The 23,800-nt window shown below is 31.2% G+C and overlaps 3 protein-coding genes across 7 annotated transcripts; 2 read left to right on the forward strand and 1 right to left on the reverse strand.

Moving 5' to 3' along the window:
• Positions 1-1,712: 1,712 nt before the first annotated feature.
• Positions 1,713-22,823, reverse strand: LOC124529703 (casein kinase I). 5 transcript variants are annotated; one of them, XM_047103578.1, is made up of 9 exons: positions 22,742-22,823; positions 22,423-22,599; positions 21,793-21,903; positions 21,238-21,430; positions 20,355-20,497; positions 19,030-19,232; positions 17,563-17,722; positions 16,374-16,451; positions 8,501-11,879 (listed from the first exon to the last, which is right to left on the reverse strand). In XM_047103578.1, exons 2-9 carry the CDS (start codon positions 22,511-22,513, stop codon positions 11,779-11,781), a joined length of 1,080 nt encoding a protein of 359 aa, XP_046959534.1. In that variant the 5' UTR covers positions 22,514-22,599; positions 22,742-22,823; the 3' UTR covers positions 8,501-11,778. The 5 variants fall into 5 exon arrangements, with proteins under 5 accessions (XP_046959537.1, XP_046959535.1, XP_046959534.1 ...); XM_047103579.1 differs by lacking the exon at positions 8,501-11,879 and adding an exon at positions 1,773-1,825 and having other exon boundaries at positions 22,423-22,784; XM_047103577.1 differs by having other exon boundaries at positions 22,423-22,784.
• LOC124529704 (D-erythrulose reductase-like) lies at positions 4,336-6,367 on the forward strand. Its single transcript, XM_047103582.1, has 5 exons — positions 4,336-4,670; positions 4,821-5,073; positions 5,235-5,349; positions 5,676-5,878; positions 6,022-6,367. The coding sequence occupies exons 1-5, from the start codon at positions 4,619-4,621 to the stop codon at positions 6,131-6,133; spliced, it is 735 nt and encodes a 244-aa protein (XP_046959538.1). The 5' UTR covers positions 4,336-4,618; the 3' UTR covers positions 6,134-6,367.
• LOC124529706 (L-xylulose reductase-like) lies at positions 6,978-8,518 on the forward strand. Its single transcript, XM_047103583.1, has 5 exons — positions 6,978-7,188; positions 7,390-7,642; positions 7,719-7,833; positions 8,089-8,291; positions 8,373-8,518. Exons 1-5 carry the CDS (start codon positions 7,137-7,139, stop codon positions 8,482-8,484), a joined length of 735 nt encoding a protein of 244 aa, XP_046959539.1. The 5' UTR covers positions 6,978-7,136; the 3' UTR covers positions 8,485-8,518.
• Positions 22,824-23,800: the final 977 nt, after the last annotated feature.

A 23,800-nucleotide genomic window follows, 5' to 3' on the forward strand; every position in this document is an offset into this window, starting at 1 on the left:
TTGAAGATATAAACTGGATAAAGAGTCAATAAATATGGTAACATAAATAAATTAAGTTTTACTTAAACCCAAATAATATTATCAGAAACTATCTTAACATTAACAGAAAAAAAAATCATGAAATAAATAAATTATAAAAAAATTTCACATATATATTCTAAGATATCGAAGATTGGTCGGAGTCATTTAAAATTTTTTTTTTTTATTTTAGTATTATATTTAAAATGACGTGACGACAAAACATTTTTTTTTATTTCAACTTTATGACGAAGCCGTGCTTAATTAATTAATAAATTTGGTCTACCTTTAATTTTGTTTGTGTTTTTTTGACAATACCTTAAGACAAAATTGTTTTTTTTTTATTTCAAATGTTTTAATTATTAATCATGTCTTCCTCAACTATATATAAAAACAATTAATTACAACAAATGAGGGATCGTTCTACTTTATTACAGCAACCTTCATAAGATGCAAATTCCATTCGAAGGAAAAAGAGTAGGTACACGTTGCCGATGCTGGACAAGGTTAAATTTTATTGTCAAACAACGAATTACTATTAAATATTTCCTGACTCTTATAAAAAAAATATGATTGAAAAGAATCGAACATTAAAAAATCACATAGGTACATGATTACATCCAGACATACAGAGGCTGCATGCATATATTTATGAAATTTTCTTTTATATATTCGATCAAATTTTTAGTTTGAATTACTACAAAATATACAATAAATATTTTCAGATAAACCTAAAGTGTACTCGCTTAGTCAAATCAATCTATGTTTAAAATAATTATAGTTGCTGGTAAAACTCCTAATTAAGTTACTACTTAATTAGGAGTTTTACCAGCAGTAGTGGGTAATGATAATAGAATCAAATGACCTAATTATCTTAAGAGCATTTTCTTGTTTATTTTTATTGTTTTATAGCAATAGGCCGCCACATAACAACTTATGGGGTGTTAAGGCCAATCAATTGATACTGTGGAAAATATTGGTGACTAGTAAAAAACCTAAGGAAATAATCGGTAATCTAGAAAACTCTGACTTATTAATTAACAATGCTGGTTTGACAATTCTCGTGCCGTTTTTCGAATGTTCACCAGATGTCTTTGACATGTATTTCCTTGAATTCATTAATCAAATTGGGTAGTCATTAAAATTATCTAAATGCCATTATATAAGTATGTCATGCACATATGTACATATAATATTTTATTACTATTAATTATAAATATTTATGCCACATGACTCTTTACTTTTTCCATCTGTTTATTATTTGCAGACCCTTAGGTTTTCTAGCAATAGCCGTTTATCTTTATGCTAAAATACATTATACAGATCTTGATTTTTACGCTCTTTCACATTTACGTTAAATCTGTCATTAAAAACAGTCAGGTTCTGGGTTTAGGGTAAGATGATCCGGATCATCATGCCTCAAGCCCAGTTTTTGATGAAGGAAGGCGTATAGACCATTACAGTAATTTCTATGATCAAGCTCTTTAAATAAAGAAAAAAAAGGAATAGTCAGATTGTTGTTAAGAACCTTACACAGTGGAGCGAAATCAGCATTAGATGCAGTTACTCGTGCAGTGTTCCACACGGAATAAGAGTGCTGAACCCAAAAGTTATTCTGACATTAATTTCATTCATTCATTCAGAAAACACAATAATGTCAAGAAAACGGCTTGGTATGACGACAAAAATAAATCGATATTTATTTATACTGAAATATTAAACAATTGAAATAACATCTTACCACTTAATTTTTTCTCAATTTGCTAGGTTCAGAGAAGTGACGAAACTAGCAGACGTAGTTCAGTACCTGTTAAACGATAAAGCAAGTATGATTAGTGGTGTTGAATTGCCCGACGATGGAGGATTCTTAGTGACATAATTATATAAAAAAAGTTACAATTTTTAAAATTCCGCTTTTATTTAAAAACAAATTCTTTTTTTAAGATTAATAATAAACTAGTTCAGTCGTTGTCGTATAAAAATATTAATGTAATATAATTTTAAATATTAAATTAGCATTTCCTTATGACATATGAGTTATTATTGTATATTTAACAATTTAAATACAGCTAGCAAATAAGACTAGCTTAATTTGCAATATTTAACAGAAGACATGCTCTATTGGGCATATCACGTGGAATAATAGTATATCGTTCGAGTTCCATGACAATAAAATTAATGGGTGAATATTTATTTTTTTAAATAACTAGTACATAGTACAATATATAGCATGAGTGTATCATCCATCAGCCAGACCATAACAGGTTAGTTCCACTAGATCCTCATGTGCCTTTTTTTTCAAATTATTTGAACTAATTTTTCATTTATGCTAAAGCTTAGGTAATTATAATTAGTAGATACTTTTTTTATATTATCAGAAATTCGATTCTTTGACATTTGACATGTCATAGAGCAAACAAATATTACGATATGATTTATGTTTCACGTCACTGATAGCCCGTTAACAATGAAATAGTTATAAATGTTCAGACAAAAATTACGTTTTTTTGTAAGCTCAAATCCTTAAAGGTTTTTAAGATAACATAGGATAGCTTTATACGCATTTAATTAAAGATTTTTAAGCATTAGAGTTTCATTGAGTTCTTTCTTAAAATACATGAGTATATAATGGTTTATAATTAATTTTGTGCAAAACAAAAGCTATGTATAATTAAGCTTTGAAAAATAATGATTAATTCATAAAAAAGCCTTATTGCTTGGTTTACACAGTCGCTTTTATTTGTGCTGACAAATTATTTCGTCAGTCACGTGACATGGAGAAAATACAATTAATATTGAACGGAGCGGTCGAGATAACAGTTTCGCTCAATATATTTACAGAAAACCAGGGTTGTCAATGCCTATTCACCTAATTCCCCAAAATTCTAAGCGAAATTCCCCAAATTCGGGGGAAAAAATGACCCAATTCCCCACAAGTTCCCCCACACAGAAATAAAGAAAAAAATCATGTTATCTTATGCCTTTTTTGGGTTCAGTCATTAAGGAAACTATCACGTCTATGTGCAGTCCTTCACTATACACAAACTAAGGGTGTCAAACTAAGCCTATATTGAAAAAGTATTTGCTAACATGCTAATAATTATCGACTACAATTTAGTAATAAACAACGGCTAAAGAATCTATTCCCATCGTTTTGGTATAATATAAATATATAAGAAAATTCCCCTCGCTTTCCCTTTTGCATTGTGACAATCCCCACACCTGCGATTCCCTGCAATTTGGGAAATTCCCCACACCTTGGCAACGCTACATAAAACATTCTAAAACTGATTAAACATAAACATTTAGGCAAGAAAACAATATGTGATAAGAAACTTTCGTCTAAGGTACATTTATAATAATACATGCATGCCCAAGGTGTACAGGGCATCAAATCAAATATCGAAATGAGTACTATGTCGACTGATTACTTTTGCTTTTTTACTTTTGCAGAAATTGTGACATCCCTTCAAACTATTGGTAGTAGCTAATGCTAACAAGCACAAGCTGGTTTCAAATGATACCCAGATACACACGGTTAATAATTCTCTTGTTGAGAAATATATACGCTTTTAAAATAGAATTCCAGAATACCTTCAAAATAATTTTTCTTCTTCATCATCATCATCAATTCAAATATAAAGTTCCATTTAAAATTATAAGACGTATAAAAGTAAGGACTCTTTATGCACATATCCCTAGGTTTATTTCTTTACGAAGCAATGGTAATCTTTTTTATCGACAGTCAACAAGCATGAGTAATGCTGCTTTACCTACCTACTGAGAAAAGGTTTTTGACTTTAAATAACTAGAGTGCTTTATTTAATATCCTCTATAATTTAATTAATTTTTTAATTACATACTGTTACCTGACAGTGGAAAATATTAATAAAACACATAAAAAAAGATTTTCTAATATTTCGAATGATTTTGCTAGTACATTTAAACATTTTTTCGAAAATATCATAAACTTACTGTACTGTACTTCATTGGAATAAGTTATTTATTTTAATTAACGAAGCCTAATTTTATAATAAAGAACTATTTAAGTGTGATATGATTGATCGTTCATTTTTTGCATATTAACGATGAGTATCTTAGGTTTTTATAAGTAAAACAAAACTAAAAAATATTAAATATTTTTTTCAATATGAAATATTAATCACGAATAACACATTTCTGTTGGTGTCTTTTAAAATATACAAAAACGGATCTACCTACTTTTCATACTATGGATTGGTAAAAACTATCAACTTTTTAAATTATATGTAATATATGACAAAATTCGAGTTGGTAACACTGACTCTTTGACTAGCGCAAGAGATTAGGGAGCAAAGACCCGAGTGTCGACTGTCGGTATACCGCATATTCGTTTCACTTTCAAAGTGTCAAAAGTGTGAAGATTATAATCTGTTTTTAATATATTGCGCCTTAAAAGATTCTATATTTATATAAAAAAATCTGTCCTCTTAATATTTTAAACGTGCAATATCACGTCACATAATGTGGAGTTGAGTTGAGCTCAGTAGTGGTTTAAGTTGGATACATGTATTGATCGAAGATCTTGTAAGAATATTTCTAAATCTAATTAATTATAAAGATGGAAATCTCATTTAAAGGAAAACGTATACTTGTCACCGGTGCCGGTCAAGGTTAGTAAATTTCATATAAATTCGTTTAAAACAATATTTGTAAAATAATATTTATCTTTCAAATATTATTTAAAAATAGTATTAAAAATCAAATACTAAATAAATGCATTAGATAAAACTTTCGTTACAATTGTTACTTCTCACTTTAAGGTATAGGCAGAGGTATTGCTGTCGAATTGTGGAGAGCTGGAGCCAACATAGTTGCCTTATCCAGAACAAGAAGTCACTTAGAAAGCTTACAAAGTGAATATCCATCTATAGACATTGTGGATGTAGACATTGCTGATTGGGATAAAACCAGAGAAGTGATTGAGTCATTAGGACATTTTGATGCATTAGTGAACAATGCTGCTGTTGCCGTTTGTGAACCTTTCTTAACCTGTTCTCCTGCTGACTTTAATAAGTATGTTTTATGCAAAGTCACCCAATTATATTTTCTTATCTGTGAACTTAAACACCTAAACTTACATAACTTATAAAGTAATTAAGTGGAATCAGTAATTATAGTAAAAATAATCTAAAGTAAAACAACATAAATAAGTTATACTTTTCTTTTAATTTCAGGACATTTGATGTCAATGTAAAGGCTGTGTTAAATGTAAGCCAAGTTATTGCTAGAAAGATGGTGGAAAATAAGATTGCTGGGACTATAGTAAACATATCTTCGCAGGCCTCAAAGGTATAATAAATGTTATCAGAGAGCTTACTGCTATCTACATATTTTTTACATTCATATTGCATGTACACCTAGGATTACATATGTTTAGATAAAATCATATTGATATATCTCAATATTGATAAGCATTAATGTAACACTCCAGTTTTTGTATTATCATTACTTATAAAGAAAGTATTTCAGTTATAATTTGACTTAATCAAGCCCAATATTAATTTTTCGGTCTTAATTAATTTTGTCAAACTTATAAATATATGAATACATTATATATATACCAATACAATTTATATGCATGTACTAATGACTAATATATTTATTAACTTTTCTAGGCTGCTTTAAAAGACCATGCCATTTATAGTGCTTCAAAAGCTGCCTTAGATGCCCTTACTCGAGCAATGGCCTTAGAATTGGGTCCTTATGGAATTAGAGTTAATTCTGTTAATCCAACTGTGATTATGACTGCCATGGCCAAAGTGGGTTGGTCTGACCCAGTAAAGAGTTCCGAAATGCTGGCAAAAATACCACTTGGAAGGTAAAACATATATCAATTAGTAGCTCTCTCAAATGACTTAAGTATTTATAATATATGTATATTTACATAATATATATAAATTAATTTGTTCTATCTCTGACATTAGTAGCTATTGTAAAATGATATTTTAATAATCATTTCAGATTTGGAGAAGTATCTGAAGTGGTGAATGCAGTTGTTTTTCTGCTAAGTGAAAAGTCAAGCATGATAAATGGTGTAGAATTGCCTATTGACGGTGGCTTTCTTGCAACATAATTTTTAGTACCTAAGAACCAAAGATATGGGACTCGAAATGTTCCTTTAACATTTTTTATTCATTATTTTTTTCTTGTATATTCATGTGAGATCTGTTAATTACCTTTTATTGTTAATAGTTACATAAGTACCAAAGAGAGTAATATTGGTCTTGAATTTTTCATGTAAAAAAAAATACATTCAAGGAATATTCAATAACATGCATTTATTGCCATTAATACTTAGTGCCTTTAACTAACAATTTTTGTATGCAATGTTTTTCAAGATACTTGATGTTATAATTTAAAAAAACTTTCATTTAATATATAAAATAAATAATTACAATGTCATAATTATTATAAATACTGCAATAAAAAGGGGTAGGTGCACGCTCCCAATTAAAGAAAAAGCTGCAATATAATCAGAGAATTAGAAAAAAACTGTGATGGGTGTGACCTAGAATCTACAGAGCTATAATAATATTGAAGCTTTAGTAGCTCCGATTTGTTTGATCCTTCAATGTAATATAATCTAGAAAATTAAAGGACATAATTTTTGTGTATTTATTTTAAAAACTTTTGGGTATATTTTAATATTTTTTTAATGATAACATTAAAATAAAAAGCCATGATATGTTAAAATATTTTGTTTAAAAAAAATACAATTTGTTTACAAAGGTATTGTTTTATTTTTGATTCAAATATATTAAAGACTAAACAATAAAGCAATGTATCTATAGTTACATTTTGAAGTATTATTTTTGACACAAGTAGGTACATATGTTCATTTATAATTCCTGGAACCATTGATAATACGTTACATACGTCGTCAGCGAGCGTCTTGTTTTGAATAATAATGACGCACAGGACAATGTTATTAAATTATTATGCCGTCGCTTATCGGGCGGTCTTAACGTTTATATACGTTTGAGGTCAGTGATTACAGATAAGTATATTTAACCGAAACAAAGATAAAAGAAATAGGTACGAGCAGTTGACATTATTTCGTAAGAAAAGTTTTAAAGATGAACAAATATTTTGAAGGAAAAAGAATATTAGTTACTGGAGGATGTCAAGGTAAGATTTACAATAATACCTTACTGTTTATCATCATATTGTGTATATAACTTACAATTTTCAATCTACTGATTACTTATTTCTTTACGCTCATATTAAAAAATAAATGCTTTTTGCACAAACCTGTATATAGTTGCATATATGTACATCAATGAAATGACTACCATCATATTCATCGACTTTTATCTAATCATTAAACAGGAATCGGAAAAGGAACAGTTTTAGAGTTATGGCGATTGGGTGCCAAAGTTGTCGCGTTGTCGCATCAGGCAGATAATTTACAATCAATGAAAAACGAATACCCTTCCATTGAAATAGCGTGCGTTGACCTCCGAGACTGGGACAAAACACGACAAATGGTAGATTCTCTTGGCATTTTCCACGGCTTGGTTAACTGTGCAGGTTTTATACACAATGAACCGTTCTTGGAATGCACCCCAAATGCTTTTGATGAGTAAGTAAATATGTTTTATATAGTATTTTATACATATGAAACATCAAGGAATATAATTAAATTGTCTTAATTCCAGAACTATGTCTGTTAATGCCAAAGCTATTCTTAACGTCAGCCAAATTGTAGCAAAAAAGATGATAGAAAATGGTATAAAGGGGTCTATTGTTAATATATCATCTCAAACATCAAAAGTAAGAAACATTTGTGTAATTGAATCTTATAAACAATAACATAGCATTATTATCCTTTATATACCGAAGTCGATCATATTCAATCACCGTGATATTTGTTCGTTAATAATATAATCGCAGTTATAATAATTTAAAATTATTTTGTATATAATTCAACAAATTAACCCGTAACTAAATATGAAGCATGCTCTTAAAACTGAATATGTTTATGCGGTATATATTTTTAATAATAAATAATGTTACAATAATCAACAGGCAGCAATAAAAGATCACTTGGCTTATTCAGCGTCTAAGGGTGCCTTAGATTCAATGACACAAGTTATGGCTTTAGAGCTAGGTTCACACGGCATAAGGGTTAATGCAATTAACCCCACGGTAATCCTGACGGAACTGGGCAGACGGGCATGGGCGGATCCGCAAAAAGCCCAAGCTATGCTTACAAAAATACCTTTGGGAAGGTGAGACAAATATTTACAAAAATTATAATTTATTTACATATCACCATATACTTAACATTGATATGCCTACGATGTTCACAGATTTGGTGAAGTACATGAAGCGGTGAACGCAATCGTGTTTCTTCTCAGCGATAAAGCTAGTATGATCACTGGCGTTCAACTGCCTGTGGATGGAGGTTTTCTTGCAACATAATAGTTTAATAAATAAATACAATTTCAAATGTTTATTTTATTCAGTTTATTGTGCCAAAGGAATCAATACATACTGGACGTAGAAAACAATGCAAGCATAATAAATTTATGTAATAAAAGCATATTAATATGCTAAGCTACATGGGCCAGCATATACAGATTGCGTAAAGAAACACGACCACATAACGTAAATCAAACATCATTGAGATACAAGATCTATTACATTTCACATATTAGTATAATATATTCAAAATGGAGGGAACACTTCCCCTTACCCTTAAATTTAGAATTTATTAAATCCATTAAAAGCTTTCATTGTCTAATTCTCTTATCCTACGTCTACTGATTCGTTCCCTCCTTTTGCAATAGTCTCCAGATCACTGATGTCTAAGACCATCTGAGGAGTTAATCAGTATAAAGCTGTACACGACGCTCAGCTACGGAAACAACGGGAGCAATTAAGGTATTACAGAACGGTTACGTAATTATATTAATATAATATTTATTTATCTAGAATATTGTAAAAAACATTGTACCTGACTTAACTAAGTACCTTACTACTTAGACATCAGTGTTACAATAATTATATACAAAAATTAAGTCGATAAGAGTCTTTTGTCTATCCGAGCGGGCACTCAGTGACAGTCATGACGTCGTCGCGTCGGGAACCGTTCGCCGCGGTGCACTGTACCGCACCTCGCACGCACCGACACGCACCGACACGCACCGACACGCACTCACTCGCGCCGCGCGGCGCCCGACTAACTCAAGAGACTTCACCGCCCACGAGTCCTTGCCGTCGGCACAAATATCAATTCCCCCGATGGGATGTTTAATCTTAACCTGTCTAAATAAACGTGTCTATAAGTATTAGTAAACAATATCATTAAAATATATTTGGGTATTAATAACATCCTAACTTTCCATTATTATTATTAAACAGCGCTCACTCTTAAATATGCCAACACTGCGATTGGCGCCCGGCTGGATGGATACAAACAAAAAATGGTTTCTATTAATTAATTTGAATTAAATTCGAACGCAAGTTAGGAAACTCGGAATATAAAAAAATGCTAAAAATACTGATGACTAAACTTACAATTACCAAAGTTAGAAGTGGCTGACATATTCCGTAGCGTCGACAGTAGGCGATATAGCTCGCTAGAATATGATTCACAACACAATTAATCTTTCGATGTGCTATTTCAAACAAATTACTAAATATGCGAACTTTATTAAACAACTAAAACCTTATGGAATATCTTATAAACAGGACGTATTATCCTGCTCCGTTAATCCAATCATTTAACAAAATACTAATTTTAATATTATATTTACATAAAATTGAACCTAATTCTCAGTCATATTAGAGATGGATGATTTAAAATCTAATGATTCTTTGCACACATCCAGTCTGAGAAGCTGTCGACTTATATTATTACACAATTATATTGCCACAGATTATAAAAGAGTAAAGGCAATTAGTAGTGTGTTTGGAATAAGTTAAAAGTCATAAGATCACAATTTGGGATTAATCCAGTACAACTTTTTCTTAATAAAAATGAAAATTATATTTTCTTTACATTTCTCGCTTTATAATACAAAAACCTAAGCTATATATTATATCGTCATGAAATTAACTAAATAGATTAAGCAAAGATTTTGTAAATCATCAATATACAAACACCGTCTTTTGAACTTATACAACAATGCCGAATATATAAATTATTATTATTATTTTAATTTTAAATGATCCTGACAATAATACCGTATATAATTTATCTAACCATTTATTTGCTATGTACATACATGTTATAAATGATTAAATTTTAGTAATACAATAAATAACAGTCAGAAATTATAAAAATATGACATACTTTGTCACTCGGTATAAGTGTAATTGATCAAACATTTTAATTTCCAATGATGCATTTGGTTTGTATAGAACAGTTGAAGTAAAATAAAGTATTGTAGCAAAAGTAATTTTACGGTTTATTCTTATTACAAATTGTAATGAAACATTGTACTTAAAATCAAAAGATAGGATAAACCTTTAGATCCACCTCGGACAAAATATTATGATATGGTGTTGGGATTACCGACGCATGTATGGAGGGTGAATATCTTACAAACAACTACAAATCTAATGATAACCACTTTGTCATAATAATAATAATTGTCGACAAATGCAACGTAATCATTAACTGAAATGTCATCAACGCATTTGTCATACATTTTGGTTGGCTTGTAATTGTATTTGTCTGATAATCTGCCCTTAATATTATGCATGCAGCTTAAGAAATAAGTTACATAGGTGAAAGATTTTGGTAATTCACATGAGATCAAAGTTATTTAGTTAAGATGTAGAGGTTTGCGTTAGGAATGTGTTCCTGTTTAAGCTAGAATACAGCCAATCAAAGAGTACTAAACAACATTGTCTTCCACAAAATAAAAGCAAACTCCATTATGAATATAAAAGAAAATGACTATTTTTCCAAAAACTTACCTAATTTAAACCTATGGCAGTGGCTGGACGTGTCAAATGATTTACATGCTTTTCAAGTTAACATAAATTTAGACAATTCGAGAACTATATTAGTATTCGTCAATAAGAAAATGGAAGACAAGATTTAAAGAAAATTAACCATATTGCACATCAACTCCCATCTCAAAACAGAAGATAACTAAGGAGTAGCAATTTTAAATCGTACAACCGATTGATTACAAAGAGAATGATTTTAGTAATTAAAATGTATCGTTGCAATATCATACAGCACTTCTTGAATTGGCTTTAAGAACAATCATAGGTTATCGGATGCAAAGTAACGGATAAGACCACTTTGAGAGTCAAGATGTTCTCATTAAATGCTTTCGTCGGTAGTCACATGTCACGCGACGCGTCCGAACTGCTCTCTCGAGCTACACTTTGCGTACACCAGTCGAATCGACGACAAACACGCTGCTCCCGTTCATATATTTCAAGTTCCTTACATCTAAATATAACTGAGCATAAAGTACAATAGACGTACGGATAGGCCTAACAGCTAGCTACGCTTAAACGAGTCACATCGGAACGAGACGTCGCGGAAACGGGTCCGGCCAGTCGATTCGTCCGAGAATAATTTACAATATATGAACGTTAACATGAATGCGTACAAAATTTATCCTTAGTTTAACACTGAACATGCATTCGGGGACTCGATCGCTTCAATTCCTGTGAGAGCGGCGTCTGCGCCGCGGCCTGGGCGCGCCGTCGCGAGAGGCGAGGATGGCGAGTCCGCGGCGAGCGGCGTGCTCACCGCCGCTCCGACACCGCCGCCACCGCCGCGCCCGCGCCCGCCGCGCCCGCCGCGCCCGCGCCCGCGCCCGCCGCGCCCGCCGCGCCCGCCGCCGGCGCTGCGGACCCACCTCCGTTACTCAGCGCCACCACACACTCACACGAGCATATCAATAATCGATTACAATTGAACGACACACATATGTAGACTTTCAAAAATCGACTACATTTAAACGAATATGTGGACACTCTTTTATTTCCTTGAGGCAGTGTATCGCAATTACGTCTAACGGACGAGCAATTTCACGGTCTATGAAGGGGGGAACGGTGTGGTGATCAAAATATATCAAAGAACTAGATACGATATAAAATTCGATGGATTTACTCATGGAAAAAGTTATTTGAAAATATAAATTTATACAAATCGATTTTCGAGTGCTTATTCCAATTATCCCTTCTCCAATTCAGTCATCCTTAAGCTTGTTTCTCGAAACTGCTTATACTTGTATATTAATAACTACTATAGTCAAACCAAATGTTATGAAGCATCATAAAGCTATTTTATTTATTCCGTATATTGAGTTTTAAGAATTTTTTTATAAAAAAAAAAGATTTTACATGTAACACACAGTATCCGTAAATATTAGGGGCGTATAATTTAACAAATTGAAATTTGCCGTAAACACTTTTAGTCCAACATTTCTCACAGTTAAGTCTCATGAAAATGACCATTAATGCGTGAAAAGGTCTTCCAAAGATCTTGAGTGTTGTTAGTTTAACTTATTTTTTTTTAAAAAAAGGATTCTTTACCTAATATTATAGTCTTAGAGTCTGTCCTACGAATAAAAGTCTTTATTTTTATAATCGCGATTATAATGTTTTATATTTTAAAACTTTTCAAGGATTAATCGAACCCGACATGTACGACATGTGATCCAAAAGTAATGATAATAATATTCAACATTTTTATTACATTATACCTAGTTCTTGTGTATGTTGTACGAACCGTTTTAGAGTTTTAATTATCAGATATAAGCGTACAAGTTATATAGCTATGATGACTCGACCTGCAGTATGCGGCAAATCACGCGACTGACACTAATTTTCGAAAACAATGCCGCATCCATTGAAAATTTCCAAACTTTGCGCACACAGTGCTAGTACCAAAAATATTTTACGAAATACGAATGTAGCAAACTTTGTAACTATATTGCATAGGATAGCAACAAGCATATGCTAAGTTTACATTTAATTTTCCACAAACATCTGAACGTGCCTTCAACACGTTGTAGTTAGAAGGCACTGCCTGGATGTGGTAATGTACGTTATTAAAATATATTTATTTTGTAATTTCATTCATACTGATCGTATTGCCCACTTGCATATGGAATTCTTATACACTGAAACTCAAATGATTTGAGGGTAAAAAGTCGAGAGTACCGTGTACCATTTGAAGGAATCCCTTTTCCCTTTTAAACTAAACCTAGCAACCGTAGATTGATTTCCTCAAGGGCTTCCTTCAAACTATTAACTTGTTTGGTAGTGAGGCGCTGTCTAGTGGCGTTTTTCTGGTATTCTAACCTTATAGCTCCCAACTTTTATCAACCCCATTAAATATCTGTTGGTATCTCAATGGTTAGATAACATTACATCTGCGACTCAACTGTTATTATACACGATACTGGTCTTCTGTGGGTATTTTGCATAGTGCGTATAATTTAATTACTCAAGAAACACTGGAAGACTATGTATCCACCATGATCAGTCTTGACTGGTCATATTCGAAGGAATATTAATTCATTTTTTTTAATAGTAAATTCGTTTTTATTATTTTTGTGATGAATATATTATTTTCATTTCTTTTGGATCAAGCGTCGTTTATATAAAATGGATAATCTTTAACACGCGCTACAGACATTAATCATCCTAAGCGCGTTTTTGTTAATTATTGTTTTAAATTCAAACTTATGTGTATGAATGAAGGCAATATTATGTTTATATTTGAATAGTGAATAGATCTATATTTATTATATCGTATTGTATTTGTAATCGTTTTGTTTATAATTCAGGTAGACGAGCGCGTATACAATATGTGATCTGTTTGATAGGCAAGATGTTAACAAAATATTACAGAAGCGATCGATTTTCTTGCTGAAATAATTGGATGACAACTAAATTTATGTACGTATTTACTACTTTTTTATAATCGATTGCATATGTCGGGATTATCTAAAGAAATAATTTTCCATAAACTAAACAATGGAAATATTTTTTGTAAAAAATTAGAACTCACAACCCACTAAAAACTGTACCATTTAAAAAAAATATCGTTTAGAAATTTAAAGTTTATCCTTGTAAAAAATATTCGTTCGTTAAGTCCGTAAGTATGTATATTTTATTTTGGCGATCTTTTCACTTTCTTTTTTTTTTTTATTGTTTGCGAGAAATTATTGTCTATTATAGCAGACACAACGCGACACGAATGGAGCTCATTCTACTATAAGGATTCGTATTATTTCTTGATGAATTCCATCGATTATCGATTTTAGAACATTATATTAATATCAAATCAATTCAAGAACTTATGAATTAACTTGAATGGACTTAGTTCATTGCAATCAATAAATGTATAAATCATTTGTTTATTTATGTTTACTAAGATAAGATTTAATATAACATATATAAGGAGATAAGAATTATTACGATTTAATATACATACAAATTTAAAGGTATTCAAAAGAGCCACTTAACCGCCGCGTGAAAACGATAATATATTTTATAAAATTATATGAACTGATTATATACAATATACATATTATTCATCAATTATAAAACATATGTAATGTTAATAATTAATTAGAATTTAAAACCGCTATTTAAGGCTGCAATAAAAATCTGTACATTAAATCATAATAAGCCAGAAGAGTGCATGTTGGTTTCGCTAGCAAAGGGTTCCGTACCCTTATTTATAAAAAAGACAAATAACACCGTTGTTGTCTGGGAGCCCAATTAAATACATAGTCTGTCTTTTAGTATTTGTTTTTAAAGCGGCAACAGGAATATAGTTTAAAAAAATCGTAAACATTTCAAGTGTCTAATCATGGTTCCGGATCTACAGCATGGAAACAAACGGATAGACGGAAGGACAGCGTAAAGTTATAGGGTCCCGTTTAACCCTTAAGATTCGAAACCCCAATAGTAAATAACTTTAAAAGTCTTAGAAGTTCAAGTACACGGGTAAAGTTAAGTTTTTAACCAATTAATATTGATAGCTAAGCAAATAGTATACAATTCCTATTGGACTCAAGTGTTTCCGACCATACTATGCCAATAAATCTCACCGCACGCGTATTATTACAATAATTATTTCCAGCATTTATTAAATTATCAAGTATAATATTATTTATAAAACTAGTCTTAATTTATTGGTTGGTTTAATGTTAGCATGTTATTAGAATAATTTGACCTACATGTGGCGTTCATTTTATTTACGTATGAATGGTTACTGTATTTATTTATCTATATATAAAAAGTATAAGATTTGCTTTCGCGAGATTAGGAAATCGTACTTTTCTTGTATTTGAATTATTTTGGCGCGTTCTGCAAGTACTCATAATCTACCAAATAATCATAATAAAATAAATACATATCAAAAATTATAACAGGCAGTAATAACCGTACTACATTATATAGTTTATATCCTTCTTTTAACTATACGCCCTATGTTTATTTATTATCATGAAAAATCCATATCGATGGAATCCCACTCATTTAAAGACTGATATTTTCTGAATCAGAATATTAATGGTAATATTTCGCATTATTGTAAATTTTCGAAAAATAAAATTATTAGGTCTGCGCACGTCACAGACGTATTGTATATTTACAGCCCCCAGCGCTGATATTATTTCGGTTTACGTATCAATTATATACTAAAACAATTCATACAAATCTATGACAGGCAACATAGAGGGGGTTCCGTAATACAAATTACACAGAACAGTAACATTTGTATGGTGGCTGCATTTTGATTAAATTAACAATGACGGTATACTCGTCACCCGTCTTTTAAACAAACACATTTGTCCTAATAATGTCGATTAAGATTTGATCCAATTCTTGAATTATTGAAATATTTATAACGTCAAAATTCAAATTTCGAAGAAAGATTTTTTTTTTTTAATCACCTAAGAAACCTCAATTCATAATGTTGTCTTAAATTTTCGCGATTATTACACATTTAAATAAAACTAATTATAACGGATTTGAATCGCGACATTCTTCAAATAGACAAATGTCATCTTAGTCTACCCGTGACCACGAACACTGTAAAGTTTTCGAAACGTCGGGATGTTTAAAAAAGAAAAATTAATATACGCGATTCAAATCCGTTATAATTAGTTTTCTTTAAACCTCAATTCGTCATTGAAACCCTATTAAACAACACCTGGAGACTGTAAAAAATACAATTAACCTACATTTAACGGATACACATGAATATTCTAAAAAGTATAAAGGCGTGACTACACGGGCGGACATTACGAATTTGACTACGGAACCCATCGGACTAAACTAATAAATAACGTTCTGCATCGAATGTGCAGGATACATACTGCTCACTGGTTCCTGTTTTTGATCCTGACGTCTTGTCTGATTGCGGTCGATTGGATGTACATATACACGCGGGAGTCCTGTAAAATTTAATTACAAATAGAAAACAAAAAAATTGCAACGTGCTCCGTATCAATTGTCACAAAATCTAAACTATTAGGACATTCTCGATATTGAAAATAAACACTTTATGGTTCCGTAGTCAAATTAGGACTTTTCGTAAATTCGTATACCTACAGTCACACCCTCATAATTTCTAAAGTATATCAGTCTGCACGAAATTAAGGAAAACATTTCAAATGGAGATGACGTGTAAATGTTTAAAACATAAATTTATATAAAGCTAATGTCAAATTATACGCCAATAAACTCGAGACTTCCTATGCAAGTTTTCTTAGGTTTAGAGATTATACAGTCTTTTTAGCATACATATTTTTTTGTAAGTATTAACAAGTAATTTAGTTGTATTTTTATTTGATTTTAAGGATTTTTTTTATATTTTTAAATAATTTATTAAACATCGGCTAGTGTTTTTTTGATAGGCTTTGATTTTGAAAGCCTCTTTTGGTATAGTAAATATTACTATAGCACAGGTTATATGAGATTACTCGGTCAAACCAAATCCACAACTTCAAACAACTAGCATATGTTAACCATTATTTTATTTATTTATTGACACTCAAATGTTTATTACATATCATTTAATCGACTATCATAACAGTGCCATATATACAACCTGTATGATAACACGCATATATCAGTCACCATATCAATTGATTCGTTTTGTGTAATTTGTATGATCGAACTCTATAACTACATAAATTGACCCAAAACTGCCTGTTTTACTGATTAAAAGACTAATTTGCCCATTAACACGCACAGCTATTCAAAACGCAAGAAATATTTGTACACTAGTTAGCCACAGATAAAAAATTTAGTCGTTTACTTGAATCCATTTAAAAAAAAAAAATTAAAATACTTCTGTATTTACAAGTGATGTGTATTAGGAAACATTTTTCGATGATTCGATCAGTACTATCAGACAATGTTTCAAAGTAAAGGTTTAAATAATTTGTAGAATATAAGTCAAGCAGTACCGTTGTCGCCCCTAGTTTCGTCACTCGATGTTGAAGCGTCAACACAGCCGTATGCGATATCCAGTAGCGTGATGAAATATCAAAGGCTACGTACCAAACTTGAGCATGTTCCAGTCGTAAACGAAATCGTATGTGAATCTCTGTCGGTGGAAAAGTGCGCGGAACAGTTGTCGCAGGTGGCCGTAGTCGGGTCGCTCCTCGAAGCGAAGTCGCCGGCAGTACTTCAGGTACAGCTGGAACTCGGTCGGGTGGTTCTAGAAAACGAAATGTAATTATGCACACGAGGTCGACATATCAACAACAACAAACAACAACAACAGCCTGTAAATTCCCACTGCTGGGCTAGACCCAGAGTCGGATTTAAAGGTCCCGGGCCACAAAGCAGTGGGGACCCTAGACAAACAGAAACGTGAACAACCTAATAATTATATTATCATGAATTAATTACTTTTTCATTTCAATCAGTAAGCTATGATTTATTTACTTGTATTGTTAACTTTTAAAATATTAAATAATAACATTATTATAATTTGACTATATCTCGGTATTTGTTAAGTTGCTGAAAAATGTGGCCCCCACTAATGTGTGCCCCAGGGCAGTTGCCCCGGTTGCCCTCTAAATACGGCCCTGGCTAGGCCTCCTCTCCCTTTGAGGAGAAGGTTTGGAACATATTCTACCACGCTGTTCCAATGCGGGTTGGTGGAATACACATGTGGAAGAATTTCTATGAAATCCGACACATGCAGGTTTCCTCACGATGTTTTCATTCACCGCTGAGCATGAGATGAATTGCAAACACAAATTAAGCACACGAATCAGCAGTGCTTGCCTGGGTTTGAACCCGCAATCATCGGTTAAGATGCACGCGTTCTAGCCACTGGGCCATCTCGACATATCACATTAGCCGTTATAATCAGTTTAATGGTGGATTATATTTAATCACTAGATATTCTTAATCTTGTTTCAAATGCTTTGATGGTTTAGTAATCAGCTTAAATGGTGGTCCTGGGTTCAATTCCGGGATCACGCAAGTTAGAGAGTTTTTACATTGGCCGGTCAGATTCTGTAAGCTGACTGTGTTTACACTCTCGCGCTTCGAAAAGCAAGTAATACCCGTTAGGGGCCTGAATTCCCTTCGATGAAAATAAAGTATGACAAGGCATTTGCGCACAATTGCCTAGTGTCCCTTGAGAAGAGCCACCATTTCGCCCTGGAGGACATTAATATTAAGCTTTAAATGTATGAAGATAATTTTTCGATAATTACAGCCAAATTTAATAACAATTTTGATAAAGTGCTATAAAAAAGCAAATTTTACCTATAGCCATATTATGTAACATTATTTATTACTATAAGTAAATGATAAATGTATTATTTATTAAAAAATCCATATATAAAGCAAATATATTTCACAACACTACTGTATGTAATCCATTGGATGATATAAGCAGCTGTGTTATTGTTTCACCAAGTGCAAGATTAATTCTTAAAGCTAAACAAGCATTTGGGAACTAAGTCACATATGATCCATCTTCCACAGTAAACGTTGTACAGAACTTACTTTGCATAATTCGTCAAATGGTGTCGATAATTTCTTCTCCGATATCCTTTCGTACTTCTGGCGTTTGGTTGCCGCTTTAAGACCCTGCCAGGGCAAACTGCCGCGATTGAAGTACATGAGAACATATCCGAGAGACTCCAAGTCATCGCGTCGAGATTGTTCAATGCCTAAGTGAGTGTTAATTGATGCATATCTTGCTGTGCCTAGAACAACGGGACATGGGTTAGTTTTAGTGGTACCATTAATGATTTTCAAAAACTAATATCAAATAAAGGTACAGTACACCGTAACACAGGTTTTGTAACTTGTTTATCATACTATTAATTAGTGTAACCAACTTCTAAAGAAATGCTTATTTCACCACATAGCTTCTGAATGAGTTGGATGTTATTGTACAAAATTTATGAGATATGTACTTGTCTATATCATTATGTTTAGATTTACCAGATTTAATATATTTTTTTATGGTATAGGTTAGCGGATGAGCATATGACCCACCTGATGGTAAGTGATTACCATCACCCATAGACAATGAAGCTGTAAGAAATATTAACTATTCCTTACATCGTCAATGCGCCACCAACCTTGGGAACTAAAATGCTATGTCCCTTGTGCCTGTAGTTACACTGGCTCACTCACCCTTCAAACGGGAACACAACAATACTGAGTACTGTTATTTGGCGTATTTATAACACAAGCAAGTAAAAGCTCCATGGTTGTTACCCACATTTGAATCCACATTTTATCCATCTCATTGGATATAAAATGCGTCACATGAACATCAAGTAAATAAACAAATGATTATAATATTGTATTCTAATTAGTTTAAGATAAAATATGGAAATTTTATAAATGTTTAACAAACATAGATAAAAAGCTTTTAAAGCTATATAATACAGCCTATGAAACTCGCCATGGCAGTAACTTACATCTATACATAGAATACTTTCACAGTCAGTAAATGATATGTAATTACAAACTGCTAATCCAAGTCAAAGGTCAGAAGCACAGCAGCTTATGCAATTAGTCCTTGTTAAACTAACTATACTTTCAGAAATTTAGGAAAAACAAACCAAATTACATATATTCTTATTAATGTGTTAACAGCACATTGTAATCAGGTTCAGACCTGACATACTCATTCTCAATTTATGAGTAATTAATATGACTAATTCATTAATTATAATTAAATCACATTAAAACTGGTTTAAATGGCAAGGACATGACATGATGAAACAAATGTTAAGGAATTTACACTAAGACAAACATGCCAACAGGTGGAACGTTCAACCAAAACAATCACAGCTTATCCTAGTCTTACTCACCAGTCAAGTTTTTATTTTCTCTATATGGTATGTGTTGGTTAGTGCGTGAGTCTTTGTACTTCTTTGCTAATCCGAAATCTATAATGTATACTATATTCCCTTTCTTCCCAAGACCCATTAAAAAGTTGTCTGGTTTAATATCTCTGAAATACAAATGAAGTACAATATTAAAAAAATTAAACATGTTGATAGCAATCACACAATAAACAAATTGTATCATAGTGTGCCATTATTCATATTTACTATGCATTATGTTTAAATAGATATCTAATCAATTGAGAAAATCTTTCTATGAAGCACAATCAGTAGAACTAAATGCTGCCAACTTGACAGACATAATTGTAGTTGTTATCTTTAACCTGTAGAATGACCTGCATCAAGTATAAACATGAATTGCCATGAGCATTATCATCAACTCATAGATGTTTGAATGTATTAGATGATGCTGCTATTTCATTGCATTTTGCTGAATTAGATATTATTTTATTCAATAATAAACATCATTGAACATTTGTAGAAATTAAATTTACAAATTATATTTATAATTAATTATGTTAAGACAAACAATATAAACTATTTCATAAATATGGTTTAAAATTGCATTATAAACATTGCAACAATATAAATACAATTAAAGTATGTCATTAAATGAGAATAATGGCTTTGAGGCTATTACTAATAAATCAATACTGTCTTCTTTCTACACAAGTTATATCAACAATGACAGAAAGACTCAAATAAGTACTAAGTCACCTGCTAAATAATATAATGTTTATGGCCTTGCTTACAATGTTTACTCAGATTTTACATTTCCAAGCCCTTTTATTCATTAAAAACCATTCATACAATATTTACACAATAGGGAAATATATGTTAATATTACCTATGTATGAAGCTCCTATAATGAATGTCCTCAATGCGACTGATAAGTTGATCAGCGAGAAAGAGTACAGTCTTTAGGGAAAAACGGCGTGCACAAAAGTTGAAGAGATCTTCCAAGGAAGGACCTAATAATTCCATTACCATAACATTGTAGTCTCCTTCTGAGCCACACCATTTTATTGCAGGTATACCAACTATTAGAAAAAAAATTTATTATTTAAAAATACTTATTACATGTTATTCATATACAAAATCTATTATTTTTACTTAATATAAACATCACAACTGCATCAAATAATGATGATATGATTATGTTAACCATGATACATTATGTTTTGATGTAAAACATCTTTATATATACATATTTTCAAAGGTTATTTTAAAATCAGAGAATAAAATAGATTTTAGTATTTGAGTACATATTTTATTCATTATGAATTCAAAAATAAATGACATTGTTTGTGATATGTTTGAAAAATAGTATATTTATTAACTTATAGTATAGAACAGGTTATCTCATGTCAAAGTAATAATGTATAAATAATAATATACTTACTGCCTCCTTGCATAAGTTTATAAAATTTACTCTCTATGTGTAATTGTGGATGTCTTGTCTTTTTGCATTCTAATTTGATGGCTACTTCTTTTTTTGTTACGATATCTGTTCCTATAAACAAAAAAATATATGTCAGATTCTATTCACATAACATTACTTAAGCTAGGGTAATAAAAAAAGACCATTTTGAGCGCGATTTCTCTGTGAAACATTTAGAACTATTTTTTTTAATTAGGTTAAAATTATGTCTCTACTGTCATGGCTACTTTTTATCGGGAATCGAATATTTTTTGAATAATTACTTAAAAGTTTTCACTACTATAATACCGATATTTAGTCGGTTATTTTCTAATACATTACATCCATTAATGCAAATTCGTAATCAATAATAAATGACATATAGTAATAGAGATGAGGTTTAACAAGTCACATGTTATCATTAAATTAAAAACAATAATATAAGCAATATCTGTGAATTATATAAAATTCGAGTTTCGTAGGTAAAACCCTTGTCATCTAATGATCATGTACCATGAAAGGAGTTGCAGCTATTTCGAAACAAAAAAAGTGCAGCTGGCCTACAATAGTAACCATCTTTCTTTGTTTACAACAATTTCATTTTCAACTTACCTAAATAAATGTCTCCAAATGATCCTGATCCGATTTTACGGCCCAGTCGGTATTTATTACCGACACGAAGCTCCATTTTTAAATTTTGCATTATGTGAAATTACTATAATATCACTGACCGATTCATTACAGGACGGCCATATTTGCGATAGACGCAGATCTTTATTAAATTGAACTCTTTAAACAAGGGAAAAATACATTTAACTTTAACTCAACATTAATTAATTGCTTATCGTTTATTAACAGCAAAATATAATTTACGCTAGATTTCTTTCACAAATAATATAAAGCAAACTTATTCACTTTTACATACACGCACCTACGAGGAATTTTTGTATCTCACTTCTCAAGTAGTCGTTCAACTCAATCTCATACTCATTTTCTAGCGTTTTCTCATTCACAGATTATAACAAGTAAATTGACCATTCATTCGTTCTTGACGCATTCAAATTAAATGAAAAATACAGATGTAATAAAATATTTTTGAATCTGTACTTTCATTTTTTGATTTAATTTAACATTTAAACTTTTATTAAAATTTATTTTAGCGTATTAGTTTGCTCGGTAACTATTTTAAAATAAATGATATAATTTAATGTCTTAAAATTCTTATATTCGTAAAATTTCTATTTTTTATTTATAACCACTATTGTATTTATTAGACTCATAAGAGCTTGTAAAAGCCTACCTGAATAAAGTTTATTTTGATTGATTGAATAAAACTTATGACTTTGCATTTGTTGTTCACAAAACCAACTATCGAGGCAGTTAAATAATTTAGATATGGTTCACTTCTGAATAGATATTTGTATTAATAACATGAAATGAAAATATAAAATATATTATAATAATACAGTATCGCGTAAATAGCACACTAGATAATTTGGAAATCGCATATCTTTAAAGGGATTACTTAGCAAGACAAGAAGATTACGACTACTGTCCAATCGAAACTAGATCTTTGGTGATCGCCACAAACTTCGGTCGAAGCTACTACCGAAGCCTGAGAAATTCAGTTCTAGATACTCTATGAGACTTATAATAATACTTAATACGGTAACTAAAACTTGTCAAAGTTCTAAATGTAATTACACAACAAATTTCACTTTTGCTCAAATACTGTGAAACTATACTAGGAAAAAAAATCATTTAAACGGTCGGTCCAGTCGGACACCACGACAGAATGACAACCTGATCGAAAGATACTAAGCCACATTAGTCAATAGGATACTTTTGGTAAAAAAATAAATTATGAAAGTTGATAAAGCTTAAAAAATATATAGGAATATACTTAAAAGTTCTGATTTTGAGTCATATAAGCACATTATTACTTGATTATATTAAATTAATAAAGTCGTAATATTTAATCTACATGTCA

The sequence above is a fragment of the Vanessa cardui genome, chromosome 5 (genome assembly GCF_905220365.1).
Source record: "Vanessa cardui chromosome 5, ilVanCard2.1, whole genome shotgun sequence".
Taxonomy (NCBI): domain Eukaryota; kingdom Metazoa; phylum Arthropoda; class Insecta; order Lepidoptera; family Nymphalidae; genus Vanessa; species Vanessa cardui.

Bases quoted from the DNA above. Each gene is read 5' to 3' on its own strand.
- LOC124529704 (XM_047103582.1), top strand. From the start codon at position 4,619: ATGGAAATCTCATTTAAAGGAAAACGTATACTTGTCACCGGTGCCGGT. The intron at 4,671-4,820 runs GTTAGTAAATTT...TCTCACTTTAAG, and splicing joins TGTCACCGGTGCCGGTCAAG to GTATAGGCAGAGGTATTGCT. The intron at 5,350-5,675 runs GTATAATAAATG...TAACTTTTCTAG, and splicing joins TATCTTCGCAGGCCTCAAAG to GCTGCTTTAAAAGACCATGC.
- LOC124529706 (XM_047103583.1), top strand. From the start codon at position 7,137: ATGAACAAATATTTTGAAGGAAAAAGAATATTAGTTACTGGAGGATGT. The intron at 7,643-7,718 runs GTAAGTAAATAT...TCTTAATTCCAG, and splicing joins ACCCCAAATGCTTTTGATGA to AACTATGTCTGTTAATGCCA. The intron at 8,292-8,372 runs GTGAGACAAATA...CGATGTTCACAG, and splicing joins ACAAAAATACCTTTGGGAAG to ATTTGGTGAAGTACATGAAG.
- LOC124529703 (XM_047103578.1), bottom strand. From the start codon at position 22,513: ATGCAAAATTTAAAAATGGAGCTTCGTGTCGGTAATAAATACCGACTG. The intron at 21,904-22,422 runs GTAAGTTGAAAA...TTTTGTTTATAG, and splicing joins ATTTGGAGACATTTATTTAG to GAACAGATATCGTAACAAAA. The intron at 16,452-17,562 runs GTACGTAGCCTT...TAAATTTTACAG, and splicing joins CTGGAACATGCTCAAGTTTG to GACTCCCGCGTGTATATGTA.